Source organism: Balaenoptera borealis, assembly GCF_965194805.1.
Source record: "Balaenoptera borealis genome assembly, chromosome: 14".
Taxonomy (NCBI): domain Eukaryota; kingdom Metazoa; phylum Chordata; class Mammalia; order Artiodactyla; family Balaenopteridae; genus Balaenoptera; species Balaenoptera borealis.
Genome location: NC_138875.1, coordinates 73,164,273 through 73,191,872, shown reverse-complemented (window position 1 = coordinate 73,191,872; position 27,600 = coordinate 73,164,273). Strand labels below are relative to the sequence as shown.

At 53.6% G+C, this 27,600-nt stretch overlaps 1 protein-coding gene across 1 annotated transcript; it reads left to right on the top strand.

The window, feature by feature from the left end:
• The first annotated feature begins 1,018 nt into the window (after positions 1–1,018).
• FOXN4 (forkhead box N4) lies at positions 1,019–26,905 on the top strand. The gene is made up of 9 exons (XM_082354557.1): positions 1,019–1,934; positions 15,388–15,533; positions 18,518–18,642; positions 18,737–18,850; positions 19,157–19,284; positions 19,911–20,007; positions 20,925–21,132; positions 23,602–23,994; positions 25,059–26,905. Exons 1-9 carry the CDS (start codon positions 1,810–1,812, stop codon positions 25,316–25,318), a joined length of 1,596 nt encoding a protein of 531 aa, XP_082210683.1. The 5' UTR covers positions 1,019–1,809; the 3' UTR covers positions 25,319–26,905.
• Positions 26,906–27,600: the final 695 nt, after the last annotated feature.

The following is a 27,600-nucleotide window of genomic DNA, read 5'->3' as shown; positions in this document are numbered from 1 at the left end:
GCGTCTGGGGAGACCTTTGTCCGCGCTCGACCCCGCCGCCGCCCGCGGTCCGCGCCACCTTTCCCGCGGCGGGCGCGGGGCGGGGCAGCCGGCGGCGCGGGCCGGGCGGCGGGGAAGGCGGGAGCGCGGGCGCACCGGCGGGCCGCGGCTCCCAACGGCTCGGCTGCGCTCCGCTGGCCGCGCGGGACCCCGAGCATCGCAGCCTCCACCACCACCGCTGGCCCAGCCGCGCTCGCTCCGGGCCGACTCACTCTCCACGCGGGACAGGGGGGCGCGGCGCGCAGACCCGGGACGCCCCGCGCCCAGCCCGGCCCCCACCAACCCCCAGCGGTCCCGGCAGGTGGAGGCACCCGGCGCGAGCGCTCCCGGCTCCGCGGGCTCCCTCCGGCCACACGCCGCGCCCATCCGCGCGGGCGCAACTTTCTTAAAGAGACAGGTGGCCGGAATCCGCGTCTACCTGGGGCCCCGACTCGACCTCCTGGCCCGTCCCCCCTTTGGGGAAGAGAGGGGGCTGCAACAGATCTCCACACCACCCACCTCCTTTTCCCCTGGGCAGTGACGGATTGCAAATTTTCATGCACCCAGCATCCTTTTGCAACTTAATTCTTTTGGCCTAAATCACCCTCCCACTGCTCCTCAACGCATGCTCGCAGGCGTGCAGCTGGGGCCACTGCTGGCAAAGTTTGAAGAGGGGTGTCCCTACCCCTGCGCCACACCCCACCCGGAGCCACGGGGCGTGCAAGGCTCGCTGCTGCTGGGAAACGCCCGTTGCAATCCCCTTGACCCTGCCCTGTAACTGACCCTTGGGGAAAAGCCCCCCGCACAGCTACTGCGCATGCTCTGAGCTGGACAGCTCCAGAGAGGGAAATTTAAAAACGGTTCGAGCTGCGACGGCGGCCAAATTGCAGAACGCGAGGGGCGAGCGCGAGGGAGTCCCCCTCAGAAACCCCATCCCGCCCCAGGAGCGCCTGCGGCGGCGGCCCAGCGAGAATCGGCTCCAGGTACCGCCTTGCAGGGTCGGCTTTGCTCCCTCCTCCCGGGCAGTGCCCTGCATTGCGTTTCCTGGGGGGAGACCCGGGGCAGGGGCTGCGGGGGGGCTGCCTCTCTTTGCTCCCCTTTTCTCCTTTCCAGGGGTCCTTGATGACTTTGGGGGCGGATCTGAGAGTCTAGTGGGTTTCTGTGTTCGTTTCAGCCTCAGAGTTTGAGAAACTTAGGGAATATTTCTTTTAAAGGTTAAGTTTGTGTGCAGCGGGGGGTTAGGAGGTGGAGTGGGGAGTTGGATTGGGTTTCCAGCAGGGGCATGTGGCATTTTTGAAGGCATTTCCAGGGCGGGAGCCCTGCGGAGATTATTCCCTTTGCAAGTGGGAATTTGGCTCCCCCAGAGAAACATACATGACACGTCAAGTTGTCCTTTTTTGTTTATTTTTTCCAAAGTGGTCAAATCGAGCTGTGATTGAAAATACTAGGCTTGGAAGGGAATCAGGTTTTTCTGATTCCTATTTTGCAAGTCCACATTATCCAAGACTTGACATTTGGATTCTAGAGTCTTCCTCTGCCCTTCCCCCATTAATTTGAAAGAACCTGGAATTTCATTCCATTCTCTTCATTTGCTTCTAAAACCCCGTAGAATTGCCCTGGGAAAGTGACCTGTGACACCCAGGAATCCTCTAGTACTTTTTTTTTGTTTATCTTTATTGGAGTACAATTGCTTTACAATTTTTTTTTAAAGTGTTCTGTTAGTTGTTTGAGCTCCATCCTTCTGAATTGTGGGAAAACTATGAGTTTTCTGCCCTGTCCACATCGTTGCTGATGGGAGCTTTGTTTTCTGCTTGTCTTTTCCCCAAGGAGATGATAGAAAGTGACATCTCATCCATGATGTCAGGAATTATTCGAAACTCAGGGCAAAATCACCACCCCTCTCCACAGGAATACAGGTGAGGGCTTCAACAATAACAAATGATATCTTTTTGAATTGTTTAAAGTGTTTATGTGCTGGTTATGTTTTCTGAAATTGACCAAGAACTATGGTTACATTAAATTCTGTGATTTTGCAGGAGAGCAAGAAGATTTTGGTTTCGAAGGTGGTCTCTCTGAGGGTGTGTGACTTGTGGCGTGGGGCAATGGGACCACTGAAAGCCTGCAGTTTTTTGTCCCCTCCTGGGTGAGAGACTGGGCAACTGGGTAGATGTTAAGATGACAATAGCAGTTATTGCTTCTCCAGTGGTCTTAACAGTGATCCAGGAAATGCCCCCCAAGAAAGGAGAAAGGGCTTGTCCAAGGTCACCAGCAAAGGGAGCGAGGAGGAGAAAAAGGAAGTATCCCAGCCTCTCTCCCTTGAGCCACTGAAGGGCTGCCCTGGTTCCCAGTGCCCCACCCACAAGGCAAGTACCGTGTCCATGGGTAGAGGGGGCACAGCCCAGATTGTGGAGTGGAGACAGGACAGGGGCTGGCCTGGGAAGAGCAGGCTGTCACGTCAGATCAGCCCTGTTTACCCAGGAGCTGTCTGACCTCCCGGGGCCGCTGCAACTCACCAGCGGTGCCTTTGGGGAAGACCGAAGCCCCCAATTAGAGGGCGGCTGCTTCCCAAGGGCTGTGGGCCTGAAGTCTGCCTTCTGAGACCCGAATGAGGCCACACATTCAAACAAATATTTGCTGAGAGACTGCTGTGGGTGGGGCTGGGACCCCAGATGTGGGCCAGGCACACAGCAGTGTGTGGGCACCTACTGTATGCCCAGCTTGGGAGGCTGCTCAGATGAGCCCCCATTGTACAGGTGAGGAAACCGAGGCTCAGAAAAGTGAAATGGTTTTCCCAAGATCGCACAACCAAAGACCTATGGGCTTCCTTTCTGCGCAGAAAGGGTTTAAATTATGGGAAGTGGGCTGGGGACAGCCTAAGGGTTAGGAGCTTGGCTCTGGAGTCAGTTAGAATCCCAGCTTCTCTGGTTGTGTGGACCTCTGAGCCTCGGTTTCCTCATCCATGAAATGGGGACAGAAATAGTACCCACTGCATAGAGTTGTTAGAAAGATTAAATAACAATTTTAACTCTATCACTTGCCAACTATATGATCTTGGAAAAATCCTGGGGGTCCAGCCGTTCCTTTTCACATGGATTCAGGGCTGTTTTCTTATGTTAAACAGCATAAACAGAAGGCAGAATAACAAAATAACAACAACAACAATAATAATAGCTGGTGGTTTCTTAACCCTTTAGTACCTGCCTGCCCTGTGCCACAACCACCCTATGAGAGTAGCACTCTTGTGCCCATTTGGCAGATGAGGAAACCAAGGCTCAGCCAGATTAAGTGACCTTACAAGATGATGCAGGTAGTTATGGGAACAGTGGGGACTCGAACCCTAGGCTGTCCCACCCAGAGGGTACCATGGCCACCACCCCCATGCCCCACTGGTGAAGAGCACATGGGGTTGGAACAGAGCAAGTTTCTCCACCACCTTACAGCTGTGTGACCCTGGACAAGTCACTGCCCCTCTCTGTGCCTCAGTTTCTTCATCTGGGAAATGGAGCAATGAAAGAGCCCAATTTGCGGGTCATTGGGAGGATCCTGTGCTTCCCTCTAGAAATGGTGTTCAGCCAGGACTGGGGTAGAGTGCTTTCTCATGGAGGGGAGATTTTATGATTATACAGAGACTCCCCCACCCCTTCCAACCACTCCCATTTTTCTCCCTGAATAATAGCCCAGGAGAGGTTTATGGGCTTCTCATTGCCGCTCCCACATCTCCAGAGAATGACTCTGAGGACCACTCAGGCTGCTAGTGCAGCCTGCTTCCAGCCCTCCATGCAGCTGCCTGCCCCTCCATCCCCAGGGGCTGAGTTTGGCCGTTAAGTCTCAATGGCTGTGTGCAGGGAGGCTGGGGGCTGGGGGCTGGGGGGGGGGGGCGTAGCAGCTGGAGGCGGCTGCCCTGTCCCCAGGGAGCTGTCGAGAGTCAGTGGCCAGCCCTAGACAGCAAACGGGCAGGAGCATCCCGGCCTGCCTGGGGCTGAGGATCTCCTGAGCAACGGCTAACAACAGCTCGTGCTCAGCGTGGGTTAGCTGCTTTCCCCTTGGCTCAAAACTAGGAGGGAATCCACTCTTAGGGGTACTAGGAAATAATGAGAGCTATTAAGCACTTACTGTGGGCTAACTCCTTATTTTAGAGGTCAGATCCAACAACCTCCTTTTACAGATTGGAAAACTGAGGCCCAGAGCTGCAAAAGGAGGCAGGCTGCTAGCTCCTTGGAACTTCAGCTTCTCCCAGGGCCATGCGGCTCAGTGGTTATCATTACAGAGCCTTGTGCCGGGTGTTTATTCCCCAAACCCTCAGTCCCTCCTCTAATAAAGGAGGTGACTTTGGGCAAAACCCTTTCCCTCTCTGGACAGTGGTTTTCTCATCAGTGAACCACAGTGCCAGGCACACAGTAGATACTTAATAAATATGCATCGCATGGAGAGATGGATGGATAAATATCACATGAGAAATAGCACATTCATGGAAACTCAGGGAAGTTTCACTCTCAAGTGATGACAAAATCCTGTCCTGTGGAGCAGGGCAGGCGGACACCACCTGCCTTTCCTCTTAAGCCTCCCACTGCATTGAGTGTGGTGGATGGTTTACCCCCATTCCAGAGTGGCTCCACCCATCGGTTGTAATCTCCTTGGGTGAAGGGCTCCATATGGCAGGGGCAGTGATCAAGTGAGCATCTTTACAACCCTGCAGCCTTCAGGGTGTTCAGGTGGCCAGAATAGCTCCTCAGCCTACCCTCGGACAAAGAAAGAGAGGTAGCCTTCCTGGGGTGCAGTCCTCCTTTGGGGTCTTGTGTTTCCACCCCTAGAAACATGCACACAGCATGCCCACACACACCAAGTCCTGAGCCAAGTTCTAAAAGGGAGAGTCTCTTTTCCAAATTCCTAATCAAATCATTTCACATTATGCTCACTCTTGGCCCAGTTGGGAATTTCTAAGCTTGCTAAAATGACATTAGATTTTCTTTTTCCTGTAAACGGTTAGGAAAGATATTACAAATGATATGTTCGCTAAATAAACAGCTCCATGAAATGTTTAATCCCTTTTGTGTAAAGGTTGGATCATAAACAAGAACAGTTGGTAACGATGTAACAATTTCTTACTAACCATATCTCCAGAAGGCAGGTAAAACCTCCTGGTTATAATCATAGCGGACGTGTCTCTCTGTACTGCAGGGATGCTGATCTGACACCCCACTCCCCGCAAAGACAATATTTTCTTGGCAAACCCCTCCTAGTAGCCATGAAAGGCCAGAGGAGAAAAGAAAGAAATGTGGTTTGAGTACCTGCCTGGTGCCCCTTCTTACAGGTTATCTGATCTTATCCTCACAATTTCCCTCTGTGGTGGGAATTCTTATTCCATTTTACAGATGGGAAAACTGAGGCACAGAGATGTGAAGTGACTTGCCCAAGGTCACACAGCTACAAAGGCGTTGAGATAGGATTCGAACCCCAAACAGATGTTCCTTCTACTGCACAATTGCTGTCTCAACTCTGAGAACTCCCAAGATAGGAAATAAAGGGTTAAATGTGGGCTCTGCACTGAGAAGGCAGGAGTAGACAAGAGAGTTAAAATTAATGAGTGATCTCAGGAATCTATGCCATGGGTAGATACTAATGGCAGTAGTCATTCCCGGGGATGGAAAGACTGGGAGATGTTGGACTGGTCTGGGAGGGCTTCCTGGGGGAGGTGGTGTCTAAGCTGGGCGGGAAATGGATAGAGATTGGGGAACGCAAGATGTGTTGGAGCTGAACTGGGCTGGACTGGGGGGATCCCTCTTCCCTTTCCTATTCCAGCACGTATGGAATAAATGCCCACAGGGTGCCTGGCCCTTTGGTGGGTGCTGAACAAAATAGAGGGCCTCTCCATCCTTGCCCTCCTAGAGTGGAAAGACTGGAAACATGTATAAATGAATCTACCTCATGGCAAAATGCTAAATGTTCTGCAGACACAACACAGGAAGGACCACCAGGGGTGGGGGTGACCCGGGAGGACCTCTCAGAGGAGGGACATTTTAGGCTGTGGCCAGAAACATGAGAAAGAGCCAGCTGTGAATGAGTGCATGTAACAGCATTCCAGGCAGAGGGAACAGCATGTGCAAAGAGAACATAGAATGTTTGGGGAACTGAAAGATGGACAGGTTTGCTAGAGCAAAGGGGAGAAGGAAGGAAATGGCCAAGGGCCAGATCATGGCAAGGAGCTCTACTCTTACTACCCTGATGGATTTTAAGGACAGTGACAAGTTCTGATGTCCCTTTTGAAAGGTTGCTCTGAATTCTGGGTATGAAATCCATCCATTCCACAAACACTTGCCTAGCACTCGAGCCACATACTGTACCACGCCCTGCAGTGATTTACCTACCCTGAACCAGGAAGCAGGCCAGGCCCTTTTCTCACCTCTATTCTACACGTGAGAAAACTGAGGTTCAAAGGCATTGAGTCACTTGCACAAGGACCCCCATTAGGAGTGGAGCCAGGACTGGAATCCAGGTCCCCCTGGGCTCACCCCATCCAGTGCCCTACTCTCCTGGCTCATCTTCCATCCCTCCATGGGATTAATTAACACGGCTGATCAATTAAGGATATTGTTAATTAATGTTATCAGCTTGGTCCCCTGGCCAGTGCAGAATGGCAGCCATGGACTCCAGTTGTATCTCACTTTGCCCAGGGCTACCACAGAGTCCCCTGACCAGTGGCCCCATCACCATGGAGGCACCTTGCAGCCTGATCCTTCTAAAAATGACGTGATAATCGTTTGCCCTTCCTGCTTACAACTTGATTTATTTCAGCCATACTGGCAGATCATCCAAGTGAAGAGCCTCCAGGGTGGGTGGTTTAAATCCCAGCTCCTTTGCTGACATGCTGTGTGGCTGAGGGGTATCCCTTCCTCTCTCTGGGCCTCAGCCATCCAATCTGTGAAATGGGTATGATAAATAGCCATCCCACAGGTCGTCAGGAGACGAGGGAGATGCAGACCTAAGAGGGCTGGCAGGAAGGTGGGCATGCCATGGGGCAGACTTCCTCTTCTTTGAATCCCTAGGTCAATTAGAAAGTTCTCTCCTTGGACAGAGGGAGCTTTGTCTGCCTGCCAGAACAGGGCCTGGCAGGTAGGAGTTCAGGAAAAATTTGTGGAATGAAGCTGGTGCTTCCTGAGTGTCGGGTACTCTGCAGGTTGCCCTCCCCATGGAGCCCACTTCACGCTGAATCCATACTCTTTGGAGGATGTTGACACTAATCTGAACCACTGGCATGCAATACACATTGATGTGCTGGGCGCCCTACCTGAACTATCTCATTCAGTCCTTACAGCCCCCTATGAGATGTGTACAGGCGTTAGCACTCCCATTTTACAGATGAGCAAACTGAGGCTCAGAGAGGCAGATGACTGCACACAAATCTAACAACTACTAAGTGACTGAGTGGGATTCAAAGCCAGGCCTGGTGGACCCCAGAGCCTACACTTGTAACCAAGTACACTGAAATGCTGCAAAAAGAGAAACACGGGAGCCAGGACCCAGGTTTTCTAGCTGAGATGGGCTCAGAATGTAGCATTACGGAGGGCGGGCCTGGGCCTTCTGATAAACCCAGAACCTTCAGAGCAAAACTCATTACAGGAAACACAGGTAAAGTGATAAGCATGGAGGAAGCACTTGAGAAATGGCAGCCCCATTATTGCACTGACAAGAAAGGGTTATTACTCTGATGTCGATTTTCCCAGGGTACCACCTGGCTCCTAACCAGGGTCTGCCACCTCTCAGACACTCCATGCTGCAACCCCCTCAGAATGGGACTGTACCCTTCAGCATCCCTCTCCCCGGCAGAGGTGGGCTGCCCACCTCTACAGTCCTCCACCCCAGGTGGTGTGTCCCAGGGGCCGCCCCATGGAGATGGAAGGGGCTCAGCCCCCTTGTGTTCCAGATGGGGAAACTGAGGCCTGGGGAGGGTCAGGCTGGAGGTGCTGGAGCCAGTACCTGGGGCCACTGCCAAGAGGCTGCTGAGGTGAGTTCACCTGGCTTGGCCTCACCTTTCCTATCTGTGAAAGGGGATGATGATGCCCCTTAAGGGTGTGTGTGTGTGTGTGCACACGCGTGCACGCGCGCACGCGCATTTTAATAAGAAGAAGATGGATGTGGCTGAGCTTTGAAAAGAAGTGCCTCCTGTATGGGCGGGGAGCCGCGAGTGAACCCTTTTATTCAGAAAGGGACTCTGGAGTGCTACCTAGGTCTTTTTCTTTTCTTTTTGCCCCCAGAGCTTTCTATTCACTAATGAGGATCCCCTGCTGGTGACAAATCCCCCACTTGGTTTGAGAAGGATGTATTGCCAGGGGTCTCCTTTGGAACCCTTGAGGTAATAGTTTAACCTGCTTTTTCAGGTTAAACTGAAATCAGATGCTTCATCTGACATGATGCTTAAATGAACTGTTAATGTGTTCTCAACAGCCCCCTTAGGGTAGGTGCTATTATTATTATTATTCCCATTTTATATGCAGGGAAACTGAGGCCCAGGGCAGGTGATGGTCATACAGCCAGGAAGAGGTCAGGCCCGGGCCCGCCTGTCTTGGGGTTCACACCTGCTCCTAACCTTGGGGTGCTACTCTGCCTTCCTAGAGCCCTAGTGCCAGTGGGACCCTGAGGGAATTTCTACTCTGCCAGTAATGCTTTATAGATGGGGAAACTGAGGCCTGGAGAGGGAAAGGGGCTTGCCCAAGATGTTAGAACTTTGGAAATGCAACCAGGGATTTACCTGCAGACTGCTCCCCTGAGTTACAGGGTCTTTGTATCAAAAGGAACCTTGGAGGTTGCTTAAGCCTCATCTTTCATCCAACAGGGGCCTGACAGGTCATCCCTTGGCTCCTACTTGCATGCTCCCAGGATGGAGAGCTCACTACTTCATGAGTTGCCTTATGTGCAGCTCCAATTTTTACAGAGCCCTTCCCCATAACTTCCTCACTGGTGGGAGGGTGGGGTGGAGAACTCTTTTACACCCAAATCTAATAAAACTCAAACTTCCATGAAATCAGCTCCTTAAATGTCCAAATCCAAATCAAATGCCCAGTTGTCTTAAGGCAAGGTAGAAACACCACAGATTGTTCCATCAAGATTGAAGAATGTTCCAGAAGGCTGCCGCCTAGTAGGATGCTTTGCGATAATGGGAATGTTCCACATCTGCACGGTCCACTATGGCAGCCATTGGCCACGTGTGGGCACCAAGCACTCAAAATGTGACTGGCGTGACGAAGAAACTGAATCTATCATTTTATTTAATTTTAGTGAGTTTAAATTTAAATAGCCACCTGTGGCTTCCTATCGGGCAGCACAGTGCCTGGATTTTCTAGAACTCACAGAGCACATTTCTTCAACTGTTCCTTGTAGGGCAGGGAGAGAGGACAGTGGGGCTGTAGTCAACCCAGGCTCTGGCTGGGGGACCCTAAACAGGCCTGTTTCTCCTGGGCCTCAGTGTCCCTACCTGGCAAATGGGAAGGTAGCAATGTTAACATACCTCCCTGATCAGGCTCTCGTGAGGATGACGCGAGATCAGCTGTGTAACCCACTTCCATTAGGGACAAGGTGCACCCCAGGGGCTCACTCACCCCAACCTGTGTCCACAGGCTGTAATAAGATTCCATTTTATTTAACTATAAAATTAAATAAAATTACACTGAGCCTTTCACCCCTGCCTGGGCCCCGGGGCAGTGGGGGTGGGGCATCTAGACGGCTGGATCTGTTTCCTCACTTGTCCAATCTCTGAGTAATTATTAAGCACCCACTGTATGCCCGGCCCTGTGATGGGCTCTGGGTATATGGCTCCTCCCAGGGTGCAAGGGTCCTGCTTTAGCATCAGCACCCAGCAGCGAACTCGGCCCCTGTCCTGGCCTCCTCCCTGCCAGACCTGGGGCCCCCCGAGATCTGGGAGTGCAGCCCCTGCCCTCCCTGGGGACATCAGCCAGGTTCAGAAGGTGGAGGCTTGTGGCCCACTAAGGGGCTCCCTGGAGCTCAGAGAAACGGGAGCTCAAGAGGGGGGATGATGACAGGTCCAGAGACGGAGAAGGGAAGGCATCCTTTGTGAAAGAAGAGAAGATACACAGGCGCAATGGCAGGTGCTGGAGGAGGTGGGAACATTTGGTACCCTGGGGCCCAGGGCCCGTCACACACTACATCCGTGTCAGAGCCACGGGGTCACCTGAGCTGGCAGAAGGGTGTGGCGGGGGCCATGGCCCCCCAGCACTGGGCGTGTGGGAATTACCTGGGCGCGGGCGCATGGGTTAACTGCTTTCATCCCCTGAAAGCCTGGCTCAGTGTCTTTAAATAGTGCTGGCACTGGGGACACAGGAATGATGGGTGAGTGAATGTGTGGGACGGAGACAGGTCTGCGAGAGATCTGGGGGCCCTGGATGCCACATCAGGGAGAGATGGGACAGGAGAAGAGGATGGACATTTACTAAGAGCCTCTTGTGAGCACTTTGCCTCTGTCATTGTTATCCCACTCTGCAGGGGAGGAAACTGAGGCTCAGGAAGGTTTGGAAGCACATCTGATGTCACCAGGCAGGACAAGTGGGGCCAGGACTTCATCACAGGGCGCCACTGACACAATGACAGAGACAGAGAGACATACACAGAGACAAACACAGAGATACCAGCAAGGAAAGAGTGGGAGAGAGTCAGAACAGAGGGACGGGGGTGAGATAGGAGGTGGGGCGCGGTGGGGAGAGTGGAGGGAGCAGATGGAAGGAAGGAGCTGTGTCTCTGAAGTTTCATAGTTTCGTTCTCCTTGTAGCTTCCTCTGGAGGTGACCCTGGGTGGGGAGGCATCAGCGACATGGTGACCTGGGGCTGGCTCTCCTCCTCACCCAGAGATGCAGAGAGTGAGTAGGACAGGTCTTGGGAGATCCCAGGGCGATGGGGCTGGGTTTGCCTCTTCCTTTGCATTGCAAATATCCCATCATTTTCCAGCAGACAAGGAACCCACTCAGGAGACTGACACAGGGTGTCTCTCTCTCTCTCTCACATACATACACACACACACACACACTCCAGGGAATAATCCCAAACCCTCGCAGATGGCAGGATGGTTCACAAGGCACTTCGCCTCCACACCAGCAAGCCAGTCCCAGGCAGGGTATAAGATATTACAGCTCTTATTATCATTTGTGCCCATTTTATAGGTGGGAAAACTGAGGCTAGGGATTAAGTGCCTTTCCAAGGGCTATGGCTCAGAAGCCATGGTGGCTCCTGAACCAAGAAGTCTTTCTCTTGTCACAACTGCCAAGGATCCCATGGTTTATGCCACTTAAAATGAAGTGCTAGGAGAGAGCAGGAATGGGGCACATGGGGACACCTTGAATGAGGGAATTCTAGGCACTGGTAAGGGAGAGGTTTGGGGGACCTTTACATGCCACCGTGGAGAGGGGGCTGTATGCCTCTTTGCAGGGGCAGGGGAGGGTGGGAGAGAAGGGGACAGAGATGGTCAAGGCCCCGGGCCAGGCAGTGGGGATGGGACACTCCCATTTAGGCCCTAGAGCATCACCTCCTGGTTCCTGTGACACACAGTGGAGAGGTGCCTGGATGCCAGGTGAGCCTAGGGGGCAGTGGGACATGAGCCAGGCTTCGGGGCCCGCAGGCTCCATCACAGAGCTCCGGGACATCCACAGCCATCTCAGGAGACCAGCGGGGCCAGCCGGGCCATGTGCCAGGCACGTGGAAGCAGGCATTCTGGCCTGAACTGGAGGGGGGACCAGACCACCCTGGGATCCCTGAGGCAGCAGGGGAACAGGACCTGGCTGCCCACCCCCAGAATGAGCAAGCAAACCCCCAAGAAGGGAGAACGGGGGCCAGGCCTGTGCCAAAAGTTGAACACACTGGCTCATCTGATCCCTGCAACAACCCAGGGAGATGTGGTCTGTTCCTCTCCCATTTTCCAGCTGAGAAAATGGAGGCTCAGGGACCGGAAGTAACTTGTTCGAGGTCTCACAGACGGGGGGTCACAAGGACTTGAACCCAGATCCATCCAGCCAAAGCCCCTGCCACACCCCCCAGGGCTGCCCTCCCCCCAGAGCTTAGGGGGGCACTAAAACACAGCTTCCCAGGCCCCACAGCCCCAGGGTGCGATTCCAGGGTCTGGGCTGGACCTTAGACTCTGCATTTGAACCAGCCCCTGGGTGATGGTCGTTCACACAGCCCTAGCTGAGAGCCCAGGACTCAGGGTTGGGCATCTGCCTGAGAGGACATCCGGTTCTCTGCCTGTGGTGCCGCAGGTACAGCCCAAGATGGCAGCAGACAGACCCAAATTCGAGTCCTGGTTGCAATTTTGCTTTCACCAGTCTGGCCTCAGTTTCCCCATCTGTAAAGTGGGGATGTCTGTTCCCTGTCCTTGTCCTGAGGCTATCTCTTCCCTGTCCCTGTCCTGAGGCTGTCTCAAGGACTCAAGGGGGCAGAGGACAGCTAAAAGTGCTGGATGTGACAGTTACTGTCAAGCAGTTCTCTGGGTTGGTGGCCTGGGGTCAGCCTGTTTCAACCGGCCAAGCAGGCATTTAAGTAGTACCACTGTGTGCTGGGCCACAGGGTGATGGGGGGCTCAGGGCCAGCCCTCAGCGAGCCGAGAGCCAGGATGTGGGCAGAGGGATGGCGAGGCAGGACTCACCGGCCCAGGGAGCAGTCAGGATGCAGAGGGGGTCCCTGAGCCTGGGGTCTGGGTGGCAAAGACTTCCTGGAGGAGAAGGTACTCCTGGGCTGGGAGGGGCCACATGGGGAGCCAGGAGCCCCTGCCCTGTTCCTTTCCTGGAGTATGACATTGGAAGCAAACTGCCTCCTTTCTCTCGGCCTCAGTTTCCCCATTGGTAAAATGAGGGGTGGGGTCAGGTGATGTCTGAGGAGACTTTGGCATTAAGAGGCCAGAAGACAGAGTTTGAAGTGAGCCTCCAGGGATGAGCACAGTTTGGGTGGGGGAGGAAGAACCAAAAGGGCTTTCCTAGCATGGAGGTGGGGCCATGGTGTGCCAGGGGCAGGACAGACGCTGGGGCTGCTGCTATGAGGGAAGGGGAGGCCCAACAGGGCTTACAAACAGCAGGAAAAAAAGAAAAGAACGATCAGAAGAGCACCATTAACTCAGCCCCTACCACATGTGCAGCTGTGTGCTAAGCAGTTACATTATGTGATTCTCACTCTGGGGGAAATAAGCTCAGAGCATTTGAGAGCTCGGGGCCTCAGTTTCTCCGTCTGTAAAATGGGCATGTCATGGAGCCCAGCATCTGGCATACAAGAAGTGCTCAGTAAATGGAAGCCGCTAGTGGTAGCTGCAGCACGGGCAGGTCTGTGTGACCCCAGAGCCCAAAGCTCTGATGTATTTCCAGTCCCCTGAGGACTTGGCTGATATTATCATTAACATTAATATTGACATTAATGAAGGCAAAGTCAGGCATGGTTCCAAGTCTTTTCATGCAACAATATGTTTAATCCTCAGCATACCCTATGTGATAGGAACTATTATTTAGCCCCACTTTACAGATCAAAAACTGAGGCTCAGAGAGGTTAAGTCAGTGGCCCCAAGGGCCACTGGTAAGTGAAGATCAGGGTTAGAACCTAGAGTCCAAGCTCTTAACCAACACATAATCTAACAGATTCACCCTGCCAGCAGACATCCTGCTCCATGCTGATGCCCAGGAACCTGCTGTGTTTACAAGTCCCCCACCACCATTCAGGGGGGTCTGATGGGCCCCCCTCTTGAGAAACCTGCCACCAGGGCCTCATTTCCGCTCCTCCCTGAGGCCCCAGCGCCAGGTAGAGCAGCAAGGGCACTGGGGAGCCACAGCAGGTCACTGAGCAGGAATGGAGCTCATACCCCCAGACGCTGGGAGGTCGGCTGGCCGTGGGGTGAGGAGGGGCCTGGGTGGGGGCTGGCCAGGCTCCCCCGACAGCGGGCGGCACGTCAAGCCCTGCCCCTCAGCCTCACCCCATGGTCTCCACGGGCCCGACGGGACAGATGGCATCGCCCAGGCCTGGCCTGTGGCTGTCACTTGTCCAGATGAGTTATGAGTGGGTCAAATGGGCGGCAGCCGGGGGGGCTGTAAAAACAATTGCAGGGAGACCCCAGTACAATGGGAGCCACGTGCCATGGGGGCAACAGTCGTTTGTCACACAATGGGCCGCCAGGGGACAGCAGCCGGGCCAACTGCTGCTACGGACACGGACCAGCCGAGTTTTCAAATCATTTCCAGGCCCTGTTTTCCTACGAGGCAGCCAATCACCGGGGCAGCCGGGTGGTCACCTGATGCCAGCTTGGTGGGCTGAGGGCCCAGGCCCGGCTACAACCGAGCAGCGGGTGCCATGGCAACGCTAATTGTGGCCCTAAAACACAAGGAAAGAGAGAGCAGGAGAGATGGGAAGGAGGGGGGAAGAGAGACAGAGTGAGGGAAGGAGAGAGAACACAGGCTTGAGGCAGCCATGCGGATGGCAGGAGGGGGCGGAGGCTGATGCCCCAGCTGGGTCCACGGTCACGTGCGTGAGAAAACCACAGGCTGCAGCGCTCTCTCTCTCTCTCTCTCTCTCTCTCTCTGAGGCCCCAGGACACCTAGTTTTGAAACCTGGAGTTTAGAATTTGGACGGTGGGCCTCTGGGCAACAGGCCACAAAGCGCCTGGCCTGCGGGGCCGCAGGTGTGCTGGGTGAGGCGTGGGCTCGTGGCTGGTTTGCAGTCACATTATAACACGGGCAGGATGCTGTGAGGCCCGGGGCCCTGGAGCTGTGGGGCGAGCGTGACTTCAAGGGCACCGGGGAGCCATGGTTACCCCAAACTGGGGTACCTGCCTGCTGTCCTCGATGGGCAGACTTTTTCTTTCCACAGAAAGCTATGCTTTTGCTTGTGAATCAGTTGAGGGTTGGTGGGTGTGGGTCCTAACTGGAACCTCCAGGGGCTGCCCGGGGCCACGGTGAAGAGTTCAGGCTGGGCTCCCAGCCCCACCCCTTCCTGTTCCATGTGGCCTCGGGCAGGTGACCCAGTGCCCTGAGCCTCAGTCTCCCCATCTGTGAAATGAGAATAATAACACCTGCCTCGTCAGGTGACGGGTGTTCCGTGGGTTAATACCTGTGAAGGACTTGATTCAGTACCTGGCACATAGTAAGTGCTCAACAGACATTAATGTTTATTATTTGGGGGTAGGGGCTAAGTAAGACGTGTTAAGTGAATAAAGGAAGGGAAGATTTGAGGGTGTGCGATCTGGCTGCCAAAGGGGGATCTCTGGGGGTGGGCAGATTGGAGGATTAGGGTGGCTTGGGGGAGGTGAGAGGCTAAAGGGGGTGATTCCAGAGGTAGGCGAGCCCCCCAAGAGCTGGCCTGAGCTCCCCACCCCTGCCCGAGCTCCTGCCCCTCCCCGCAGGCTCCTGGCCACCACCGGCGATGAGGACCTTCCCGGGGACCTGCAATCACTGTCGTGGCTCACGGCCGTGGACGTGCCGAGGCTGCAGCAGAGGGCGAGTGGCCACGTGGACCTGGGTGGCCCCAGTGCGCCACACGCGCACCCAGGTAGGCGCGGGGGCGAAGTGGGGTGGCGTGAGGGTGGTGCGGGGGAGGGGCGACGCCCAGCACTGCCATCCACCACTGTGTGACATGGCCAGGTCACCTTCTCTCTCTCTGGGCCTCTGTTTCTGCCTCTGTAAAATGGGACTAACTCTACCTTCCCCAGGGGGATGTGGTTTGTTCATATGCGCATCACTGTGTGCCAGGCTCTGTGTGAGCTAAGTTTTCAGCAGCAAATAAAGACAGACCTTCCCTTACCCCTGTACATCTTGAACACCTAGAGCAGTCAGCAAACGACGGTCTCTGGAACCAAATGCAGCCTGTGGCCTGTGGCCTTTGTGTTAAGAATGCTTTTACATTTTTCAAGGGTTATTAAAAAACAAAGAAGACAGATCACATGGCTGGCAAAACCTAAAATATTTGCTGTCTGACCCTTTACAGAAGTTGATTTCATTTACCTCTAAAAAGTAAAGAAGTACTTTGAGGGGGAGGAGGGGAGGAGAGATAAATTAGGAGTTTGGGATTAACGTATACACACTACTATTGATATATATAAAATAAACAACAAGGACCTACTGTATAGCACAGGGAACTATACTCAATATTTTGTATAACCTATAAGGGAAAAGAATATGAAAAAGGACATATATATATGAATCGCTTTGCTGTACACCTGAAACTGACACAACATTGTAAATTAACTACGCTGCAATTTTTTTTTTTTTTTCTTTTTTGGTGGCACTGGGTCCTAGTGGTGGCAGGCGGGCTCCTTAGTTGTGGCATGTGAGCTCTTAGTTGCGGCATGCATGTGGGATCTAGTTCCCTGACCAGGGATTGAACATGGGCCCCCTGCATTGGGAGCGCAGAGTCTTATCCACTGTGCCACCAGGGTAGTCCCTACGCTGCAATTTTAAAAAATGATTATAAAAAAAATTTTTTTTAAAGTACTTTGACTTCTTCAAAGAAAGTGCTGAGCTCAGGACCTGGCACACAGTAGGTGCTCAGTAAATGGCAGCTAGTTGCAGCCAAAGCAAGAGGATTAAATGTTTAGGGACACAGAAAGTGTCAAAGAAAAACAGTCAACAAAAACAATCACTGCAGTACATGAACTAGGCGGCCTTCCTTCCCCAGGACGGAGGATTAACTGTACACAAACACCGGGTTTGCTTCTGTCCTCTTATGAGTGTTTCTCAAGTTCCTATATTTTATAAAGCTATATTCTTAAAATAAAATATAGATGCTACAAGCAGGAATATACTGTTCTCACAGACTTCTGTATTTCTGTGCTAAAATTAATGGAATCAGATTTTTAGATAAGTGTAATTTTCTCTCCAGCAGACCAACTTGTTAAATCTGAATTGAATGCCTGTCAGTGATCAAAAGAAACTCAAAAAATGGACCAGAGAGAGGCTTTTGGTATTTAAAAATAAATATGCTGTGGTAATTTTAAGCTAGAAAAAAAAAATCACCACAGTACATTAAAAGTACCCGTAGTTGAAAAATTAATGCCTAGGAGTCTTTCTTTCTTTCTTTCTTCCTTTCTTCCTTTCCTTCCTTCCTTCCTTTCTCTGTGCTGCTCATGGCATGTGGGAATCTTAGTTCCCGACCAGGGATCGAACCCACTCCCCCTGCAGTGGAGGCACAGTCCTAACCGCTAGACTGCCAGGGAAGTCCCCAGTAGTATGTCTTTCATTGGACAAATTGTTCTTGGCCAAGTAGCAGGGGTCAGCAAACTTTCTGTAAAGGGCCAGTAAATATTTTAGACCCTGTAACCCAGATGGTCTCTGTTGAAACTTTCCAACTTTGTCACTGATGTGCAAAACCAGCCATACACAATATGTAAGTGAATGGGTGTAGTGTGCCAATAAAACTTTATTTAAAAAAACATGCTGTAGGGCTTCCCTGGTGGTGCAGTGGTTAAGAAGCCGCCTGCCAATGCAAGGGACACTGGTTCGAGCCCTGGTCCAGGAAGATCCCACATGCCACGGAGCAACTAAGCCCATGCGCCACAACTACTGAGCCTGCGTGCCACAACTACTGAAGTCCGTGTGCCTAGAGCCCATGCTCCGCAACAAGAGAAGCCACCACAATGAGAAGCCCGTGCACCACAACGAAGAGTAGCCCCCGCTCGCCACAGCTAGAGAAAACCCATGCGCAGCAACGAAGACCCAACACAGCCAGAAATAAATTAATTATTTTTAAAAAAATGCTGTGGGCCAATTTGGCCTAGTGGCCAATAGTTTGTCAATCCCTGATCTAGAACCCCAAGGGGACAGCTGTGTGACCTTGGGCGGGTGCCTTCCCCTCTGAACCTCCTTCCTCATCTGCAACGAAAAGATAATAAAACTGCCCTCATGGGGTGTTGTGAGGACTCGATGCAGAAAGTACCTTGCACACAGTAGGTGTTCGTAGATGTAAACTGTGAAATAAGAAAGCCCCTTCCATCACTGCACACCTCCTGCGTGCCTGTCACTATGCCAGGGGTTTGGAGCCCTGAGTCACATAAAATATGGTCCTGGCTCTCTGGGAGCTAAGGATCTGGTCAGACAGAAGGACAAGGCAGACAGACCAAAGCACAAAGGATGAGCCCAGGTGGCAGCCAGAACTCAGAGGAGAGCTGAAGGCCCCAAAGCAGGATCATCTTGTACATCAGCTTTGCTTGATTGGAGGTGGCTACCTAAAATCAGGCTGGTGCAGTGAGAATCTGTGATAGATTAGCAATGTCTGTCACAGGCCCAGCACAGGAGAAGGGGGGTACATCTGCTATCCCTGAGCTAGTGTTTGGCAGAAGAGCAGATAGGGGCCCACAGCTGATAGGAACCCACTCTCCACCACTATACCCAGAGAAGTAATTTGTCAAGTACCTATTATATGCCGGGCCCCAAGGGTGGGGCATAGCTCCATTCTCTGGAGGTGCCCAGGGACTGGGCTGTCCCTGCCCGCAGCCACCATTCCCCCAGCCTGGGCACCTCTGTGCTTCCTTTATCCAGGTGCCTTGGCCAGGGCAGCTGACCTGCACGTGGGAGCCACCCCAGGTCCCCTGCTCCACGGCCCAGCTGGCATGGCCCCCCAAGGCATGCTGGGTCTGGGTCACCTGACCAACCATGGAGCCAGCGTAAGTGCCACCACAGGGGTCAGGGAGGGAGGGGGGTGTCCGACAGGGCTGGAGTCCCCCCTTGATCCTCTGTCTCCTTCTCTCCTGGCCCCAGCAAATGAACCAGTTCCCTGTGGGGGGCCAGCCCGCATCCAGCCTGCAGGACCCACCACAGCTGTACTCTCCCACCTCCCAACCACAGTTCCCGCTACCCCCGGGTGTCCAGCAGGTACCGGGGGCTTGGAGGGGCCCTGGACTCAGAGGCAGACACTCCTGACTTGGACTGGCTAGGGACTGTCTGAGCCTCAGTTTACCTACCTGGAACATGGGAATAACATCCTTCACCATGTCATGGGGTTGTTCATTCGGCTCCCCCGAAAACCCTGCGGTGGGCGGAGACAAGATGGTCTGCTGCGGTTGTAAACCCTGCATCTGGCTCTTTGAGACGGGGTGGGGTGGGGTCATCGTGAGTGACTGATGCTCTCTCTCACCGTCTCTCTCTCTGCCACTCTTCCCCGTCCCCACCCGTGGGAAGTGCGCTCCTGTGGGCCTGTATGGTTCCCCGTTTGGGGCACGGCCTCCCTACCCCCAGCCCCGCATGGCTGTGCATTCATCTCAGGAACTGCACCCCAAACACTACCCCAAGCCCATCTATTCATACAGGTGAGGTCCAGGGGGGCTGGGACTGTGGGGACCTCAGGGAGGAGAGGGGTGAGGGCTGCCTTGAGGGCACCTCAGACAGCTGGGTGTGGTGGCCCAGGCTTCCAAGGGGGAGGCTTCGGGGAGTGGGGAACCCCCAGGTGGGACCCGTTCTTAGGAAGGACCGTCATGTGGTCAGCCAACCCCCAGGGTTGAGAACCCACCCCAGACACAGAGCCCAGCACTCCACTCTGTCACTCACAAGCTGTGTGGTCTTGGGGAAGTGGCTTGGCCTCTCTGAGCTTCAGTTCCCTCTGATGTAAAAAGTCATCAAATAATAGTATTATGTACCTCACAAGATTTTGGGGAGGGGGGTAAGCAGCCTAGTGAAAGTCTAAAGGCCCATTAGTTATGGGAAACGGATAGAAAGGAGGAAAGGACAAGGTTTCTCAAATCGGTACCAATGGCTGAGCTCAGGGTCAAGGTCAGGGGGTGAGAAAGACAGGGCCAGGAAAAGGTATCAAGAGCTAACACTATGTGTAGGGGCTGGTACCAGTAGGGTTAAGCAGGGACAGCTTCCTGGCAGAGGAGGCTTGGGCTGTCAGCCTGAGATGACTTCATGCCTGGCCTGCCCCACATTTTGCCTCCAGCTGTCTGATCGCCATGGCCCTGAAGAACAGCAAGACAGGCAGCCTGCCCGTGAGCGAGATCTACAGCTTCATGAAGGAGCACTTCCCCTACTTCAAGGTGAGGGGCCCAGCCAGGGTAGGGATGTTGGAGTAGCTCTGGCCTCTCCCTGGCACTGCCAGAACCCAGGATTGGCCCTGGGCCAAACGGGACCACCCTTTTAGTCCCCTAGTTATGTCCACAGACCCCTATAATGTGCACTCACACAGACATGGGCCAAGAAATCCCGAGAGAGAAGGGGGCATTTGAGCTGGGCTCTGACGGATGAAGAGGACTTCACCAGGCATCCCAAAGGGCAAAGGGTAGAGGTCCAACCTAGTTATTCAGCACAGACTCAGTAAAACATAATGATGCTAAACACAGACTTGGTGAGAACTTTTGCCTCTCTGAGCCTCAGTTTCACCCTCTGTGCCTCAGTTTCACCCTCTGTAAGATGGGGAGAATGATACCCAGCTGGCAAGGTTAGTAAGGATCTGCATGTAAAGGCACTGGCAGCTCCTGACACCTGGTTGACCATTAGTAAGAGAGAGACACAGAGACAGAGACAGAGAGAGAATAAAATGAATAGGGTATGAGGTGCATTGCAATATCTGGTTACCTAACAATAAAGTATGAGCATTTATAAAAATGATCGGCATTTAATGCACTCGACCAGTTATCCACATATTAGCATCATCTTGCTTGCTTCCTGAGTGGGAGAGAAAGAGCGGGAGATCTGGCAGCCCTGGGCCTTGTCCTCATGTCTTAACCACTGCCCAGAGCTAAAGTGCAGCTGCCCCTTTAATCAGGGCATGGACCCTCCCGTTTGCCACAGTTTGCCCCGCTGCTCTCTCTTGTCTTCCCGACTCGAGGTTGAGCATTGGACACTGACATCGTCCCCCTGCCCCTCTAGCCCTGAGTCTGAGATCCCCAGGGAGAGAGAGGGTTCAGAGGGGCGTCCCTGCAGGGGTCTCCCACGGGCCCATTTCTCCCCACAGACGGCTCCCGACGGGTGGAAGAACTCAGTGCGACACAACCTGTCCCTGAACAAGTGCTTTGAGAAGGTGGAGAATAAGATGAGCGGCTCCTCGCGGAAGGGCTGCCTGTGGGCCCTGAACCTGGCCCGCATCGACAAGATGGAGGAGGAGATGCACAAGTGGAAGAGGAAGGACCTGGCCGCCATCCACCGGAGCATGGCCAACCCCGGTGAGGCCCGGGTGCCCCGCCTCACACACACACACACCCGCCCGGCATCCTGCATGGCCAACCCCGGTGAGGCCCGGGTGCCCCGCCTCACACACACACGCAGGCACACACACACGCACACACATACGCCCGGCATCCTGCATGGCCAACCCCGATGAGGCCTGGGTGCCCCGCCTCTCACACACACACACACACACACACACACACACATACACCGGAGCATGGCCAACCCCGGTGAGGCCTGGGTGCCCCGCCGCCCCCCCCCCACCACACACACACTCACATACACACCGGAGCATGACCAACCCCAGTGAGGCCCGGGTGCCCCGCCTCACACACACACACGCACACACCCGCCCGGCATCCTGCATGGCCAACCCCGATGAGGCCCAGGTGCCCCGCCTCACGCACACGCACACACACACCCCGCCTCACTCTCACACACACACACACACACACACCGGAGCATGGCCAACCCCGGTGAGGCCCGGGTGCCCCACCACACACACACACACACACACACACACACACACACACACCCCACCTCACTCACTCACACACACACACACACACACACACACACACACGCTGGCATCCTGCCCATCCCACAACGAGCCCAGTCACCATGGCGGGGACATGGGCGCCTGGTGACTGTCCCCCCTCCCCTCCCCTGAATACACCTCTCCTCTCCATCCCTACGTGGTGGCTGGTCCATTGAAGGGTCTGGTCAGAAACATGAAAAGCTGTAGAATCTCGCTAACAACCCCAGTTTCTCCCACAGACATGTCGAACGAAACAACCATGGGAAAGCATGGCTTCCTTACCTTTCTTACCACATCAGTACAGATTCCCAAAGTAATAAAACAATAACACCCAGTGTGGGCTAGGATGTGGAGAAATCAGCAGCATCATGTACAATTGGTGGGAACGTAAGCTGTGAAACTTTTCCAGGGCAAAGTAATGTAGCGAAAACCTGCAAACTTGGTCCTCCAATTTGGTCCACTTATTCTACTCTGGCAGTTTATGCTGAAGAAATCAAAGATTTGACCAAAAGATTTATGAACAAAGTTATCCATCATGAAGTGATTTCTGATAGTAAAAAACTGAAAGCAATCTAGACAACCTGCAATAGGGGATTATTTAAATAGATATAATGTTATACCGTGCAAGTATTAGAGATAAAAATATTTTGGGAATATAAAGAAATGCTCCCAATACAATAAGTGAAAAGAGGCAGGTTATGAATCAATATACACAGCATGGTCACATTCTAAAATGCGTATATATCCACACCCATTTGTGTATATATATGTGTGTGTGTGTGTATACATATATATATACATACACACACATACACTCACACATATGTATATATCTATAGACATACATGTATACACACACACACACGCACACACATGGACTGGAAGAAATATACCAAAATCTTTACTGTGAATGGAGAGACCACTGATAATTTTTATATTCTTCACATGTTTCTCTATTTTCCAAATCTTCTACCCTGTTCATGAATTACTTTTAGATTAGAAAAAAATATTGTACCCGCTTTTTTTTTTTACTTAAGAGATGGAAGCTGGGGACATACAAGTGACATATGAGTGGAAAGAGTGACATGGGAGGCTAATGCCACCCAGCCTTAGGAATATCTGGCCTGGCCCCGTGAGTGTCATCGTGTTTGAGGTTTGAGTATCAAGGGGGATGGGCGTCTAGCTCAGAGATGAACAATTCGATAAGATGGGGAGAAAGACCAGAGCAGGGTCCAGTAGGCCCTCAGCTGAGAGCTCCGGGGTCTGGTTCGAGATCCAGGACCCGTCCGGACACATATTTGGTGTGAGCTAGGGCAGGCCATTTCACCTTCTAAATTCAGTGTCCTCGTTTCTAAAATGGGTGCAACCCAAATAGATCCTGGGACCCTAGTGATCAGTCTCAGAACTGTGTTATAGTCAATGAGATACAAGCCAACCACCAAAAATAATTCAAGAGTAATTTGCATCTTGTTTCTATCCAAGAGCATTAAGGAGGATCCAATTTTCAATCCACAGCAACGCTTCGTGTCTCTTTATCAGCAGGGAGTGGCTAGGGCCCCTTGTATGTTAATACATGTTGTCCCAGTCTCGTGGGATTTGTAATCTCTGCCTTACCTCCCTCTCGTAGGGCTGTTACGAGGTTTAAGTGAAGTCCTAGAGTTACAGGATTGTCCCATAAAACACTGTCCCCATGGGAGGAGCTCTGCTATCTGAGACGCCCCTCATTCCTCAAAGTCCCTATGTAATCTGATTTCATTCCATTTCCACAACCCTGTGCACAGTGTGTGATGCCATCTCATAGATGAAGAGACTGAGGTCAGAGTCCAAGAGGCTTGCTAAAATCACTGGGATTTGAATCCAGGCCTGGGCTGGGGCCCAGAAACTGTAGGGTGGCTTCTGATGAGTGACCTCTCCCACTTGCCTGCAGAGGAGCTGGACAAGCTGATCTCGGACAGGCCAGAAAGCTGCCGACGCCCCCGCAAGCCAGGGGAGCCCGAGGCCCCTGTGCTGACCCATGCCACCACGGTGGCCGTGGCCCACAGCTGCCTGGCCGTCTCCCAGCTCCCACCCCAGCCGCTGATGACCCTGTCCCTGCAGTCGGTTCCCCTGCACCACCAGGTCCAGCCCCAGGCACATCTCACCCCAGACTCTCCTGCCCCGGCCCAGACCCCACCCCTGCATGCCTTGCCGGACCTGAGCCCCAGCCCCCTCCCCCAGCCCACCATGGGAAGGGCACCTGTGGACTTCATCAACATCAGCGCTGACATGAACACCGAGGTGGACGCCCTGGACCCCAGCATCATGGACTTCGCTCTGCAGGGTGAGGCTGGAGGAAGGGGGTGAGGGGAACAGAGTGGGGAGGGGCAGGCTGGGGGAGGAGCAGCCCGAAAGGTCAGGGAGGGCAAGGGAGAGGAGGGCGGTCTGCATTTACCCCGCAGCTCGTCCCTTCAAAAAACACTTCCCAGCCACCTAATCCTAGCAAATTACAGCAAGCATTTAGTTAGCACTTACGGTATACCAGGCCTCGTGCCAAGCACTTCAGAGGCGTCATCCTGCGACAGTCCTGGGAGGCCACTGCCATTTCATATTCCCATTCTGCCAATGAGGAAACTGAGGCCAAGAGAAGTGAAGTCACTGGCCTGAGGTCGCCCGGCTAGTAAGTGGCAGAGCTGGGATTTCAACCCGGGCCTCTCTGACCCCAAACTTTCAACCAGTAACTGCTTCAACCTGCATGTGCCAACCTCGTGCCAGGTCACACTCTGACCCACATGGTCATCCTCAATACACAGGGAACGAATGAATGAATGAATGAATGAGCAAGGGGAGTTCAGACTTCAGTGGAGGCTCATAAGTCATCCATTCACTAACACTGGTGCGCCTACTGTGTGCCAGCCAATGGCCAAGAAATCCCCTGCCGTCAAGGAGTTGCGTGTCTAGTGAGGGAAACGGACAAGGTATCAGGTTAGTTAGCAAGTTAGTCAGTTATAGCTGTGAAATGGGTATGTGTGAACTGCCCTGCTTCTCCGCCTGGATTATCGTGCAGTTAAAACGTGCTGGGAAAATCATGGTTTTGTCCCCTGGCTTTGACCATGATGGTACCACTTAACGAGGGCCGAGCATTTCCCACTCACCCCCTAGTTTCAGCCTCTCAATCCTAGGCGGTGGGTTCTCTGATCATCTCATTTCCTCCCGAGGAGCCCAAGGCTCTGAGATGGTAGTAACGTTCCCAAGGACTCCCAGTGGAGAGGGAAGGGCCGGGATCGCTGACTCCTCCATGCTGTCCTGCGACGCGTGACTTTAAACACCACACGTGGTCTTTGCCTCAGCCCTAAGACGGCCTTCGAACTCGGGTCCGTTTGACATGAACGCTCTTGTCTTTGAAAGGGAACCTCTGGGAGGAGATCAAGGATGAAGGCTTCAGCCTGGACACACTGGGCGCCTTCGGAGACTCCCCACTGGGCTGTGAGCTGGGGGCCTCGGGCCTGACCCCCGTCTCCGGCGGCAGTGACCAGTCCTTCCCGGACCTGCAGGTGACCGGCCTCTACACCACCTACTCGACCCCGGACAGTGCGGCCACGTCAGCCGCCAGCTCCTCCTCTCAGTACCTGGGTGCCCCGGGGAACAAGCCTATAGCCCTGCTCTGAGCCCACGGCCTCGCCTGCCCCAGAACCTGGGCCCAGGAAGGATGCTCACCGAGCCGGGCGTTCCTGCGAGAAAGGCCCCTCAGCCTCCCACAGGCCTCTGAACCGTCGCTGGGGCTGCTGGCCGACAGGGCAGTAGTTGCTCTCCTCCCTGACCTCCACGGGAAGTTTCTGGGGCCTCCCCAAGCCAGGGGGACAGAGGAGAGCGGACAAGCATCCCCGCCTCCCCCACTCTAGATGCTCCTCCGAGGCTTGAGGTGCGCGGCCTAGCCGAGCTGAGAACAAGGACTCTCTAGACTGCTTCCCCAGTCTGGCTCCCAAACAACCTGCAGCCCATTTTGGGACGCATTGGTGTGCCATGGAAACACCCCAGGGGGAAGGCCTTTAATTTATTATTCTCCTAGGATGAAACACCTGCCTTAGCCTCCGGCGGACAGGCCCTGAGGCTGGGAGCGGGGCTGGCAGACCGAACAACTTCCCTTGGACCGGAGCAACTTGAACTCTGAACCAGGCGCCTACCCCGCTGGCCTCCGGGCCCCCTTCTCCCTTAGTCCGTTAGGGTTTCACAGAGCGAATCCCTGGGCCATGCCGGGCACTGTGACCCTACGTACATTTATTTATATTTATTGGAGCACGTCCACGCCACTTCTTCAAACCCAGCCCGTGGCCCCTGGAACGAGACTCTGTGGTCCCTCCCTGCAGCCCAGCGATCCTAACGCCTAAATTATCCGCGCATCACGTCTCCAACCGGCTCTTAAGCTCTTTGCAGCCTTGGGTTGCTTTTTAGAACAAGCAAGCACTTTTGATACTGTGAAACATCCTATTTTTTAAAATTAGAGACCAGATATTTTTCTAACTGTTCAGTCATGATTCGAATCTCTTGCCGTGTGTACCTAAAAAGAGAGACACCCTAGTTTTGAGCTCTGGGGGCTTCAAGTCAGGATGGGAATGGGACGAATGGCAGGGGGCTTTTTGTACTGGAATTGAAGACACCCCTGATGGAAAGAAAGTAAACTGTGAACCAGGTAATAGCGAGTGGGGCTGTAGCGAGTGGGGCTGTCAAAGCCACAATGCAGAGTATTTATGGGCACTTTTTGGCCTGTCTCACTGCCCCGTGACCTTTTTTATGTTTTTTTCCCCCCTCTTGTTGCCAGTTACTGACTTTCCAAGTGGCAGGTTCTGCAGACAGTCGGGTTAGAGGGGACCCAGGTGAGTGGGCTGGGACAAGAGGAGGTAACCAGGGATCGGCCTACGGCAGCAGCTTATACCACTGTCCTCTTCTGACCAACTGGATGTTGGGTTCCTACATCTGGGAGTTCCTGAACCCTAGAGCCAGAATTTTCTGATTAATCCACAGCCACCTGGAAGGCTTGGTGTTCAGGCCTGTCTCAAAGGACCATCTCTAACTTCTTCCTAATTCTGGAACTTTCCACCAAGCATCACCATCATTACACACAGCTCAGTGCTGCCCGTCTGACTGGCACTGCTCAGCTGCTTTGTGTGATGTGACCCGCCCCCCGCCGATAAGATGTCTGAGTCATTAAGGAAGACGCGTGTTCGGGTGATGCCAGGACTGTGTACCACAGTGGTGGAGAACCGTCTTCTGTCAATAAAGGCTGAATGCAGCTCTGTGGCTTGGGTGGGTGGGGTTGACGGGGGAGGGAGGGGTAAAGCACAACAGCGCCCCTCGCCCCTCACAGCGGAGACATCCCCCTTACAGATGGGAAAACTGAGGCCCAGAGAGGGAACACTGAACCCAAGTCTTCTGATGCCAGGTTCCCATTGTGCCAGACACTGGGAGGACTTTGTCATTATCGGTAAAATTAGCCTGGCCGCCGGATGGCATTCGCTCAGGCAGTGATGTGAACCCCGCTTACTGTTCAGAAGGCGAGGCTCAGAGAGGTTGGGTAGGACTCGGGGTCCAGGGAAGAGGCAGGACTGAGTCCGTGTGTGCCAGGTCCAGAGCCCGAGCTCAGCAGCACTCCCCAGAGCTGGCCCTTGGTGCCCGCCTGGGGTCAGAGAAGGCAGCAAGGTGGGAGGAGGGGGCACCCTTTTCAGCACCAGGCCCTGCGCCAGTCACTGCTGTAAATTAGTTCATTCCATCCTCGCTATGACCCTAAGAGGCGTGTCTTACTAGTTATTACACCCATTTTGCAGACGGAGAAACTGAGGCTCAGAGGACTAACGGAGGTGACTTGCCACCCAAGATAACAGCAAAAGGGCATATTAATTAGGAGTTGGTTGAACTCTTAAGCCCACCCAGGAAGGGGCTTGCAGCCTCACTG

What these genes read in the sequence shown, in the direction of transcription:
- FOXN4 (XM_082354557.1), top strand. Translation starts at nt 1,810, where the DNA reads ATGGGAGCTTTGTTTTCTGCTTGTCTTTTCCCCAAGGAGATGATAGAA. An exon ending in TGCGCCACACGCGCACCCAG is followed by an intron (nt 15,534 to 18,517) that starts GTAGGCGCGGGG and finishes TCCTTTATCCAG; the next exon opens with GTGCCTTGGCCAGGGCAGCT. An exon ending in TACCCCCGGGTGTCCAGCAG is followed by an intron (nt 18,851 to 19,156) that starts GTACCGGGGGCT and finishes ACCCGTGGGAAG; the next exon opens with TGCGCTCCTGTGGGCCTGTA.